The sequence below is a fragment of the Lactuca saligna genome, chromosome 3 (genome assembly GCF_052625555.1).
Source record: "Lactuca saligna cultivar CGN05327 chromosome 3, ASM5262555v1, whole genome shotgun sequence".
NCBI classification, from domain to species: Eukaryota; Viridiplantae; Streptophyta; class Magnoliopsida; order Asterales; family Asteraceae; genus Lactuca; species Lactuca saligna.
The window spans coordinates 11,404,057-11,416,763 of record NC_136419.1 but is presented as its reverse complement, the minus strand read 5'-3'; the positions used below and the strand labels follow the sequence as shown (position 1 = coordinate 11,416,763).

Genomic DNA, 12,707 nt, shown 5'->3' with positions numbered 1-12,707 from the left:
TGGCGGCTATTGTAGCTTTAAGATTAGGAGCTAGCAGCACTAGGGGAGCAGGTCTGAGTGAGGAGGAGATTCGTGGGATCGTTACTGCAGAAGCGGCTAAGGCGATTAGGGAGGCTACTCCAAAGGTGTTCGGGATGGTCAAGGTTGCCATGATTGAGCTACTTGATGATCACTATGGTGCACTTTCTGATGTTGTTGTTGTTCTTGTAACTACCGTTGCTGCTAGTGGGGATTGGGGAGAGAGAGCTTTCCATTACTGTGACTTTGATCATACGAAGCCCCCAGAGTTTGATGGGGGTCTTGAACCTGATTTTGGCGATGATATGGATGTCTGATGTAGATGGTTGTTTCATTACTTGTTCTTGTCCGGATGACCAGAAGGTCAAGTGTGCCATGAACCTTCTCAGGTTGGGGCAAGGGATTGGTGGAGACTGGTGATTGGTTCTTATACTCCTGATCATAAGGCCACAATGACTTGGAAGTAGTTCTCATAGATATTCCGTACAAGGTGTGTTCCCATGGTAGAGAGGGAGAGATTGGCCCAAGAGTACATGGATCTGAGACAAACTACCGAGTCGGTGACAAAGATTACCAAGATGTTCACTACGAGGGCTTTGTTCAGTCCTAAGTTTGCTACTTCAGAACAAGCGCAAATGACTTGGTATTTAGGCATGCTCAAGATGAGTATTCGACAGTTCTTGTCCACCCAACGGAATGGTTTTCTTGCTCAGATTTAGGATGTTGCGAGGAGGCGAGAGATTGAGATAGAGATCCAAGAGAGAGAGCAGTGTTAGGCACTGGATCAGTCCCAGCCTACAACAAAATGGTTCAAGTCCGCTGACCAGAGTTAAGGATCAGTTGGAGAGAGAGTGAAAATATTTTGTATGTCACAAGTGTGGCAAGTAGGGCCATTTTGGTAGAGATTGTTGGCGGAGTGCGTGAATTTGTTTCCATTACGGCCAGGAAGGCCACATCAAAGCTCGTTTTCCTTTTCTCAATGAAGTGTTGGATCCTACACCCTTAGCTTAGTAGTTACCCAACGGTGGTCATGAGACCGCCAGAGTCTCGATGACAGAAAGTTTAGTTGGCAGTTATTCTATTTAGCAATTGTGGTGGTGTGAGTATTCATCTATAATTTTTGTTTATGATTCGAAGTTCAGTTATAATTTTTCGATGACCAATTGAATGGAATTATCTTATTTAGCCCTGTTAAATTAATTTCTTGATTAAATGGACTAATCATCGCTTTCCTCGATTGTATGCGTATTGGGATTTATGAAGGATGTGTGGGTTTAGATCCTCATCTGTAACACGATATCTATGGTAAGAATCAAGTGGTAGAGTTCGATTTAGTCTGGGTATCGAAGGATTGTGAAGTCTTCAGATTCTAGCATATTTCAAGTGGGGAAGAGTGGAACCTCGCAGTAGGAAGACTTTGTGCCAAGGCTCGATTCTCATTCGGATTTCTCTAAGTTATAGACTTTCGCGCGATTGTTAAATCTTCTGATTTTGTGGCAAGATCATCGTCGACTGTTGTATTTTCCCTTCGATTCGTATTAGTTTTAGTTGTGATATCATCTGTAGGGTGTGCTGGTGCTTTAGACCCTAGGGTGTTACGAGCTCAGGTTGAGGGTTTCCTTGTTTGTTATCATATGGTCGAGGCTTAGAAGACCAAGTGTTGTTGTTAGTTAGTGGATTGGGTTGAGCCCGAGTGTTGATAGTGGATAACTTAGTTGGGTTATTGGAGCCGAGTAGGGGTGTGGTCCAATTTAGTGTGTGATCGGTTAGTTTTCATTGCAGTGGAGCCCTTTTGTGTGGGATTAGCATGCCGACGTTTGGTCGAGAAGCTCGTGGACCAATTAAATTTGTCGATTTTCATACATCTTGGTTGTTGTGGGGGAGTGCATCACAAAGTAGAAGCGAGAGCTGATTTTGAGGACAAAATCTAATTTAAGTGGGGGAGAATTGTAACATCTCGTTTAAAAAAATAAAAAAATATAAATAAATAAATAAATAATAAACCCTAAAATCCTGATATGTATTTTTATAATTTTCTTTTAGCCCTAAATCTGCAATAATATATCAGAGTGTTATCCACAAGGAGTTAAATGCTATAAATTCTGGAAATTAGGGGTTAAAGTGTAACTCTTGGACTAGTTAAGAATAGAATTGTGGAAACTGGGGCTGTTTGGTAATTAATGGATTTAATCTGAAAATGATTTTGTGGAAGGGGCTAAAATTGAATAAAATGAATAAAGTTTGAAAAAAGGAGGCGGGAATAAAACCCGAAACCCCCTTCCCTTGTTTGCTCGTTAAAACCAAACCCTAACCCCTAATGTTTTAGGAGCCGCCACCTTATCCCTCCAATCTCCAACCACCGCCATCACCATTGTCGCTGCTTAGAACCACCGTTGCTCCTGCTGCCGATGAAGACGAGGATTAACGAAAGGACGTCGTAACCAATAGGGAGGTCGGAAGAATCGGAAGCCCGTGATCGCTAATGTCATTCTTCGGTAAAGACATAAACCCCTGCTCACCTTCTCCGTTTTTTTTTCGCTACACTATCGTCGTCACCACTCCAGGCAACTGTCATTTTTGTAATATCCCAAAATTCAAGGCCAAATATTTCATTTTTAAATAAGTTATTACATAAAACCATCAGCATAAAAACATTCATAATAATATCTCGTGTCAAACCAAAGTGTCAGTAATCAAGACTTATTATCATAAAACCATATCAGAGTGTAATCCCCAAAGATCTCATGTGTGGAAAACATAGTGTGATGCGCTGCGATCAAGTCGGATCCTTTCCTTTGAAACAAAGTACCTGAAACCAAAAATATAAACCGTAAGCATGAAGTTTAGTGAGTTCCCATCATACCACATATCACATAACACCATCGGTATCTCTCAACCGGTAACCGCCATCTGTATCTTTCAACCGGTAACCGAGGACTATTTCACCCCTACCATTATCACATAATAATATGTCATAAACATACTTATCACGTACTAACATCATAAACATGCTGATGACATACTAACATATCATAAACATACTGATCACATACTAACATATCATAAACATACATATTTCATACTAACATATCATAAACATACAGATACGCATTGCATGGGTTCCGTATACCCCTTTGGTATCTTTCAACCGGTAATTGCCATCGGTATCTTTCAACTGGTATCTGTCATCGGTATCTTTCAACCGGTATCGGCCATCGGTATCTTTCAACCGGTATCCGCCATCGGTATCTTTCAAACGATATCCGAGGACTATTTCACCCCTACCACTATCATATAATATCATGATATAATCATGCAGTCAGGCATTTCTGGGGTACTGACCTACCCTTCAATCCTAACGACTGAGTTAGGGAAAAACTATTCCCTGCTACTACCACTAACACACATAGCATATCACATAAGCATATCACATAAACATATCTCATAAGCACATCACATAAGCATATCTCATGAGCATATCACATAAACATACCAAGATAATTATCACAAAGACAATTATCTACCAACTACCCCTGTTGGTGGGCCGATATTGTGGCCTTAGCCCCAATGCTACTGGAAGGTAACTCACCTCACACTGCTGAAGTCCCGTAGACATAACCCCACGTTGCTGAAGTACCGCAGACTTCACCCTAGTTGCTGGATGACAGATTCCCGAACTGTCAACACCAAAATAACACCGAAATAATAATTGGGTCCCAACACATAATCATAGATACTTACTTGGATAATTACTACATTACCCCAAGGTTGGCTTTATGCAAGCCCAAGGCCCAATCCTTAGGCCCAAAGTCCACTAGGAAATCAAAGCCCAGCATATGGCTCAATTTTCCAAATTGGGCCCAGGCCTATACATGGTCTTATTCTAAGGCCCAACATCATATAATCATTAAGGTCCAACTATGGCCCATATATGGCCTAATTTTCCAAATTGGGTCCAACCCCTTACATGGGCCTTACCCTAGGCCCATTAAATTATTTTAGTCCATATGATTATTCTTGGATGGCCCATTAATAATCCAACCATCAAGGCCCAATAGAAAGGCCCAACAATAAACCCAAATGAAGTTAGGGTTTCATATAAAATGCCGATTAGGGTTAAATTTCCTACTTAACCCATTAAGGACTTAATCCACTAAGGACTTAATCTATTAAGTCCAATATTACTTAGATTAATTTCTACCAATTATTATTATTATTTAATATTTCAAGTTATTAAATAATTCTCGAGTGTGTCCCAAACAATTCCCACAATTAAGGTTTTATACCCTTAGGGTTTTCTAACCCAATACTAGCCCATTAGTGCCTTGGTTGGGCTTTTAGGTCACTTTGGGCCTTATTGGGCCCATTAGGGTCTTTTTGGGTCAATTAGGGTCCATGAGACCCATTAGGGTTTCCTTAAGCCCATTGATAACATGCTTGGGCTTTTATGTCCATTATGCCTCATTGGGCTTAGGGTTTCAAGGCCCATTAGGGTTTTGGTCCCTTGTCCAAACATCCCCAAACTAGCAATCCCAACACAACTAAGCACACCACCACCGGATACGGTGGCCGGTGGCGGCAGGAGGCGGCAGCCACCACCCTACGGTGGTGGTTTTCAGTTTTCTTTTCATTATCCCAATTTGTAGTACACTTTACAATGGTAAAACTCAACTAAAAACGCACATACCCACTAAACACACACATACATGGCGGTTAATGGTGGCAGCCACCACCTCACGATGGTGGTGGTGGCTTTTCTAGCTAATTTCGATTACACAATATAGCAACAGTGCACATACATACAAAGTAACACACACACCCACACAACCACCACCTTACGGTGGCTTGTGGTGGTAGAAATGATTTCAAGGCATCAACCACCATGGTCGGCGGCCATGGTGGGTTTTTCCTCAATCTCCGGTGAAGCAAACACACCCACTCACGTTTTCTGGTTCGTAGATGAGTCCACCCACCCACCTGGTGGCGTTTAATGGACGACAACAACCCATAATGGCAGACAACCGTGGTGCTTGCGGCAGCGGCGAGCCACAATGACAGCAACGATGGTCGTCGTAGCTTCTTAGTGGACATTTCGAGATACCGACAACCATAAGAAGAAGAAGAAGAATGTAACATGGGAGGGGTAGCAACGAACGGTCACAACTGCGTCGGCGGTCTTCACTGGCTTCTTCCCGGTGGCCCTCGATGGCTATTGGAGCGATGACATTGCTAGAAACGACTGTGGCGGCACTAAACGGTCTGACGACCCACCAAACCAACGTCACCTGTAGCTCTTCATTGTTGTTGTGGCTGCACTTGCGGGTAATGACTTCATCGGAGGTGGTGGTGTGCTACCGGAAATCGCAAGTGAAGGTGGCGGCTGGAGGTTATGGTTAGAGAGGATAGCGGTTGCATCGTCCACTAGGGTTAGGGCAACTGGGGATGCGGGTTCATATATCCCGCTCCTAACAAGCTTCCATCCATATTAACAACGTCAGTCCCTCTTTTCCTCCTTTCTTTCAAAATAGGGCCGATATTTACCATATAAACCCTCATAATCATAATCCCTTACAATTTAAGTACATTATTTACTTAACAGCCCTCCGCCTTGAAAATCTTTCCAAAACTAATCCAGGATTTAGCTTTTTAACCCCCGATTCCATAAATCTTTACAATATAACCCAGAATTTACATTTTATCCCTTAGTTCCATAATTCCTTTCATATTGAGTCCTAATTGTTACCCATCAGCCCCTGTCTTCATAAATAATTATAAGTTGAGTCTTAAAATTACACTTTAAACCCCTAATCTCTTAAAGTGTGACAATTAGATCTACGAGTCCATCATTTTGTATATAATTATTTATTTTATGGCTTCTATTTATTTATTTATTTATTTATTTATTAAATAAATAAACAGGGTAATACAATTTTATTACCACCTTCGGTCGCCGCTCTCCTCCAAGAGAGTTGTTGTGGCTGTGTTTTTGTTTCACGTGTGTGTACTATTGCGAGTTTGTGAGGCATGTATGCGTGGCTTGGTTGGCCGGAAAATGAAGAAAACCACTATGTCAGCCAACCATGGTGGTTGTTGTCTTGCTGCCAATTTCTGTCGCCACCAGCTATCGTATAAGGTGGTTGTATGTGTGTAATGTTGTGTGTATGTGTGGTTTTCTACATGGTTGTTGTAGTAGGAGTTATTTGGTCGTATTCTAACTCGAAACTGCCACCATTGTCGTGAGTGGGTAGCTGTCGCCATGAACCGCCGACCACCACCACTGCCTGAGGTGGGAATGGGTGGTGTCTAACTTACTAAGCACTCGATAACCTAAACATCTAATCTTAGACCTAGTGGCACGTGTTTGGGTAGGAAATCCTAACTAGGGTTTAAGAAAACTCTAATATCAGAATCCTTAATTCGGATTTATCGGGACCCGAATTTTGGACAACTGTTTAGACTTACAGACCATATTTGACGATATTATATAATTGCCTTGTTGTGGTGTTGGACTCAATAGATTAAGTCCCTAAGGGGTTAAGTGTGAAACACTAACCCTAGTTATCATTTTATGAGGAAACCCTAGAAACGAGAAGCCCTATTTTATGTGAACCCTATTTGTCATTTCATGTGAGGTAGTCATTGTTGCAAGTGATTGTGACCTGTGATCAAGTATTAACTTAAGTATCTTCCTATAGGTGATTGGAAGTGATTTGAAGCTAGTGGAGTTCTTTGATACTACTGTGGTGACCTACACGCATATCGAGGTGAGTTTCGCCTCACTGTACCCGTGGGTCGAAGACACCCATGTCAGCCTACTAGTTTTGGTTATCTTTTAGTAGAGGGATGCCTAGGGACTGTATGTAGTTATGTAGGATAGAATGAGGACTCTTGATCTAGGCTCTTTTACCTATTTCTTGTTTGGTTATAGTTCTAAAGTAGGATCACCTATTCGAGTGTCTATCTCACCACTGATTATATACGGTCATGCATTCCTTGGATTGTTGATATTTAGTATGTTGTTATGCTTTAGTGATTAGTTTGATCAGTATCCTGGTATCAAGTATGTTGTTATGTTGTGGTGATTTGTTATATATGTATTCTGGTATCAAGTATGTTACATTGTTGTAATGATATGTAGAACTATATGTTATTTGTACTTGTTGGTTATCATCTGGTGCGGTGCCCTAAGGACCGTCTGTGGTCATGTAGGATAGCCTGAGAACTCTTGATCTAGGCTTTCTTGCTTGTTCCTTATTGGTTGTGGCTCTATAGTAGGATCATCTGTTCGGGTGGCTATCTCCCCTCCAATTATTTATAGTTATGTATTTCATGGAGTTTAGCTGGTAGTAGGACTATATGCTGTGAGAGGACTAGTAGGCGGTAATGAGTTGTATGATTGATTTTTGCATGTAATATGTGCCTACTTGATCCTTGATTGTTTATATGTCGACATGTTGTGTTATGGAGGCTCGAGATGAGCGGTTGGGTTGAGGAGATAAGGGCAACAAACCTGATACAGTTGGGCATTTCAGCCCGATGACTGATTGGGCCGATGTTCGTTCTAATTGTTTGGTTATGTGTGGTATTTTGGGGGAAACTCACTATGCTTTATGCTTACTGGTTATCAGGGGAAGACGAATGCATGACTATACACATTCATCTGCAATAATGAAGATTCTGCACTTTAATGTTGCTTTGATATTTTTTTATAAATGTATTTTAAATAAATAGTTTTCTCTATAGCGAATTTATAATTGGGAAGATTTACTTAAATAAAAATGTAAATTTTTTGTTATGAAAATGAGACCTTACATTACTCACACAATTCCTCTCTCATTTTATTTACAATCAAACACTTGTTATGCTTGAACTTTCAAAACCAATGGTTCCCAAAATTATGAACTGGTTAGAAGAGGAAGATGAGAACTTAACACTAATATGAGTGATGGTTTCATAATAGCTAGATACTCGAATGCTTGTTGATTTTTGGGTAAAAGCTGGAAACGTTTTCCATGATTTAATGGGTTGTCGAAGTCGTAGACTTGATCAAATACGTTTGAAGTTTCGCGATATGAGGATTAAATGCCGTGTGTCCGATGAATATATAAATTTGTTATAAACAACGTATATGAAGGTGAGTCGTTTGTTGTAGTCATACATCAATATGAAGACACAAATCACAAACTGTATAAACACATCAAAGCTTGGCTAAAACTTAAGGATTTCCCAAAATTGACTGCTTAAAAATGAGTTATTTTTATTTTTTTATTGAAAAAAAAAACTAGTTTAAATTAATGTAATGTTTTTTTTATTGTTATTGTTATTTTTTATTTTAATTAATGTAATTTTTTAAAAATGTAATGTGATATTTTAATTTAATGAAAAACTTATATTAAAAAAATATTTTTTTTATGTATTTTTGAATTAAATTTAATTAAAAAAATAAGAAGAATGACGTGCTTAATAGTAGGTATCTCATTGTTATTGGTAGAGGGTGTGATGATGATGTTACACCTGGTTAGAACTTAAAAGTTAGTATCACGAAAGTGTTCACATCAGAGTTAGAACTCGAGACCTTCAATTTAAAACACAACTTTTTACCAAATGGACTAGTCTCGTACCATTATAATAATTAAGGATAGATATAACAAAAAACTTAATACATCATTAATACGGGAAAATGACTTAAGAGACCATCGAAGTTTCAAATTCGTTCGAAAAAAAGCATTCAAGTATTACATGTTCAAAAAACACCATCAAACTAAGATATATGTTCAAAAAACACCAACGAAGTACATGTTCTGTTCAAAAAACACCATCTCTAAGGTTTGGGGTAACTTACATATTTGGTCCTTAAGTTTTTTTCTTAACTCGGACAGTCCCTTTAGTTTAAATTTGCTTCGACTTTGGACCCTGATCAAGTTAAAAGATTAATATACCCTTACTACTTTCATTTATTATTATTTTTATTGTTTATTAATTATTTATACAATTTATGTTATTATTTATTTTAAATATAAATTGTATAAATAATTAACAAGTAATAAAAATAAATGTTAAATGAAACTAATAAGGGTATATTAGTCTTTTAACTAGATCATTGTCCGAAGGAAAAATAAATATAAACGCTAGGGACCGTCCGAGTTAAGAAAAAAAGTTAAGGGCTAAACATGTAAGTTACCCCAAATCATAAAGATGGTGTTTTTTGAATAGAATATGTACTTCGTTGGTGTTTTTTGAACAAAATATATACTTCGAACAAAATATATACTTCGTTAGTGTTTTTTGAATATATATCTTAGTTTGATGATGCTTTTTAAGCATATAATATTTGAATGGTGTTTTTTAAACAAATTTAAAACTTCAATGATCTTCCAAGTCATTATCTCCGTTAATATTAAATGTACAATTACAATTCAAAATTGTATTGTTGGTTTAGTCCAATTTGTTAGTTTGTTGGGAACAAAGCGACCTAAAACCTGATGAAGTTGATCTTTAACGAAGCTGGCTGGTCATGCCATCGCAGGTGATCTAACCCCCAATCCAAATAGGCTGTGCCATCCACCTGTGGGTCCATCCCACTTTTTTTGAGCTGTATGAGGATGGGTCCCACTCCACTGATTTTATTGTTGGTTAATATTATCATTTATCACCACTCTGTCTTTCTTCACACACCCCAAAACCCACACACACAGCAGCTACCGAGTAACAGTCACCAACAACCATCCTGAATGCCTCCAGGTTCTTATCTGTAATTAAGAATCTTTTCTGGATCTCCATTAATGCTTTCTGCATAGCTGACGATTATATGCATCGGTGAGTTGAGATCTGCATTTTCTAAACTCTTTCTCATAGATCACAGCCATGCCTGGTTTAGTTTCAGTGAAAACGCCGCCACGAATCACCATACCTGAAGACAGCCCCAGCCAGAATCACCAGATCCGCCCGACCCCCGAACGTGCTGACTCGATTAACACCAAAACAACCTCACCGGCACAACGGAGACCTCCGTCTCCGTCTCCTTCGTCCTCACGCGCGAAGCCGTCGCCAGATCGGGGATCTGGAAAGAAGAAATCGCCAGAGAAACATTCTTTACTTGATGAGTCGTCGCTGGACAACCCCGATCTAGGCCCCTTCCTGCTGAAGCTCGCGCGTGACACGATCGCGTCTGGAGATGGCCCGAGCAAGGCTCTGGATTATGCGCTCCGAGCATCCAAGTCGTTTGAGCGCTGCGCTGTCGAGGGTGAACCGAGCCTTGATCTGGCTATGTGCTTACACGTTGTTGCAGCTATTTACTGCAGTTTGGGGAGGTTCGAGGAAGCGATCCCGGTGTTGGACAGGGCAATTAAGGTCCCCGAAGTTTCAAGAGGTGCAGATCACGCTCTAGCGGCATTTTCGGGGTATATGCAATTGGGTGATACTCATTCGATGCTAGGGCAGCTTGATCGCTCCATCGAGTGTTACAAAGAAGGGTTAAAAATTCAGATGGAGGCCTTAGGCGACACAGATCCAAGAGTTGCCGAGACTTGCAGGTGAAATTCCTTTGAACCCCTTCAACTACACTATGTGCTTTTCAATTCCTTTGAGTTCCATCTATTGCTTAGCTTAGCTTATTCCAATCACGAATTATTGGAAAACACAATCAGAATTCAAATTGCTGGAGCTGTTTATGATTCAGATGTACACAAACTGTGCATACTTTTTGAATGCTCCAAATTTTTTCAACTCATGTTTTTCTGACTTGAATCCTGTAGATACTTAGCAGAGGCCCATGTCCAAGCAATGCAATTTGAGGAAGCAGATACCTTATGCAAAAGAACCCTAGAAATCCACAGGGTACACAGCCCACCTGCATCTCTAGAAGAAGCAGCTGACAGACGTCTAATGGCACTGATATGCGAAGCAAAAGGAGACTACGAAGCAGCTTTAGAACACCTTGTCCTCGCCAGCATGGCCATGATAGCAAACGGACAAGACAACGAAGTTGCAGCAATCGATCTGAGCATAGGCAACATCTACTTATCCCTCTCCCGTTTTGACGAAGCCGTGTTCTCATACCAAAAAGCACTCACAGTCTTCAAAGCTTCAAAAGGCGACAACCACCCATCAGTGGCCTCTGTTTTCGTCCGCCTTGCTGACCTGTACTACAAAACCGGAAAGCTAAGAGAATCAAGATCATATTGTGAAAACGCCCTCAGAATATACGCAAAACCTGTCCCTGGAACAACCCCAGAAGACATTGCTAGTGGAATGACTGAAATCTCAGCGATTTATGAATCCTTCAATGAACCCGAAGAGGCTTTGAAGTTGTTGCAGAAATCAATGAAGCTTTTGGAAGATAAGCCAGGTCAGCAGAGTACGATTGCAGGAGTGGAAGCGCGTATGGGGGTCATGTTTTATATGGTGGGAAGATATGAAGAGGCGAGAGGAGCTTTTGAAAGCGCTGTTGTGAAACTTAGGGCTAGTGGTGAACGAAAGTCTGCTTTTTTTGGAGTTGTTTTGAATCAAATGGGTTTGGCTTGTGTGCAGTTGTTTAAGATCGATGAAGCTGCAGAGTTGTTTGAAGAAGCGAGAGAGATTTTGGAACAGGAATCTGGTCCTTGTCATCAAGATACACTTGGCGTCTACAGCAATCTTGCAGCAACTTATGATGCTTTGGGGAGGTAAGTAAAAAGTATTCTACTCATTTTTAATCAGATAATTTTACAACACTAAATATGTTGATGATATATTTGAATATTATATACAATAGAGTGGAAGATGCGATTGAGATATTGGAGTATGTTCTTAAACTACGAGAAGAAAAGTTGGGAACAGCGAATCCTGATTTCGACGATGAAAAGAAGAGGCTTGCAGAGCTTCTGAAAGAAGCAGGTAGGTCACGCAACAAGAAAGCAAAATCATTGGAAAACCTGATTGATCCAAACTCCAAGAGAACAAAGAAAGAGACAACTTCCAAGAAATGGTCTGCTTTTGGTTTTAGAAGTTGATCAAATCAAACAACAATTCATTTCTTTAAAATATTCTATCTAATTACCACTCTACTATTATAGAAGCTTGTGTTTATGTCTGTCATATTGTGTATAATAGTGTTTCTTCTCATTTTCCCACATCATTCGATTCACGCCTTTTTTTTTTTTTTTTTTTCGTTATTGTTGTTGTTGGGGATTTGACTCTTTGAGTTTGTTTTCTGAATTTGTTGTAAGGAATGGAATATATCTTTATTTCTGATTTCTGTCTCGATTAATTAAGTCTATCTTCTTTTACTTCTTATGTAGAAAAAACTTTCCTTATTTTTGGGCAAGGATCTTTAAAGCAATTTCACACCAAAATAAAGTTTCATACTGCCAAGAAAATATATAGTTTTAGGTTGAGATATATGTTACAAAAGAAAATTTGGTGTAAATATTATATTAAAGGGATAATGACTTGAAATTGTAACATACTCTAAGCTTTGTATATATTTGGTCATTTAACTTTTTTTTTTGTGCACTGTTAACTCTTAAACTTGTTTATTTTTTTAACATACCATGACCGGCCATTGTAGATTTAGCCGGTCAAGTTGAACTTTCTGGCAAAAATATGGATTTTCCGGCAAAAATATGAATTTTCTTGTGAAACTGTGGACACATCTGATGAAAGTATTCATGGAATGCAACCTGAAATCGAACCCTAGGTTCGTGTTCTTG

General features: G+C 39.5%; 1 protein-coding gene across 2 annotated transcripts; it reads left to right on the top strand.

Annotated features, from left to right (window-relative positions):
• Positions 1-9,665: 9,665 nt before the first annotated feature.
• On the top strand, positions 9,666-12,249 carry KLCR1 (Tetratricopeptide repeat (TPR)-like superfamily protein). 2 transcript variants are annotated; one of them, XM_078982889.1, is made up of 4 exons: positions 9,672-9,759; positions 9,896-10,550; positions 10,773-11,681; positions 11,771-12,249. In XM_078982889.1, the coding sequence occupies exons 1-4, from the start codon at positions 9,750-9,752 to the stop codon at positions 12,006-12,008; spliced, it is 1,812 nt and encodes a 603-aa protein (XP_078839015.1). In that variant the 5' UTR covers positions 9,672-9,749; the 3' UTR covers positions 12,009-12,249. The 2 variants fall into 2 exon arrangements, with proteins under 2 accessions (XP_078839014.1, XP_078839015.1); XM_078982888.1 differs by having other exon boundaries at positions 9,666-10,550.
• The last annotated feature ends 458 nt before the right edge of the window (positions 12,250-12,707 follow it).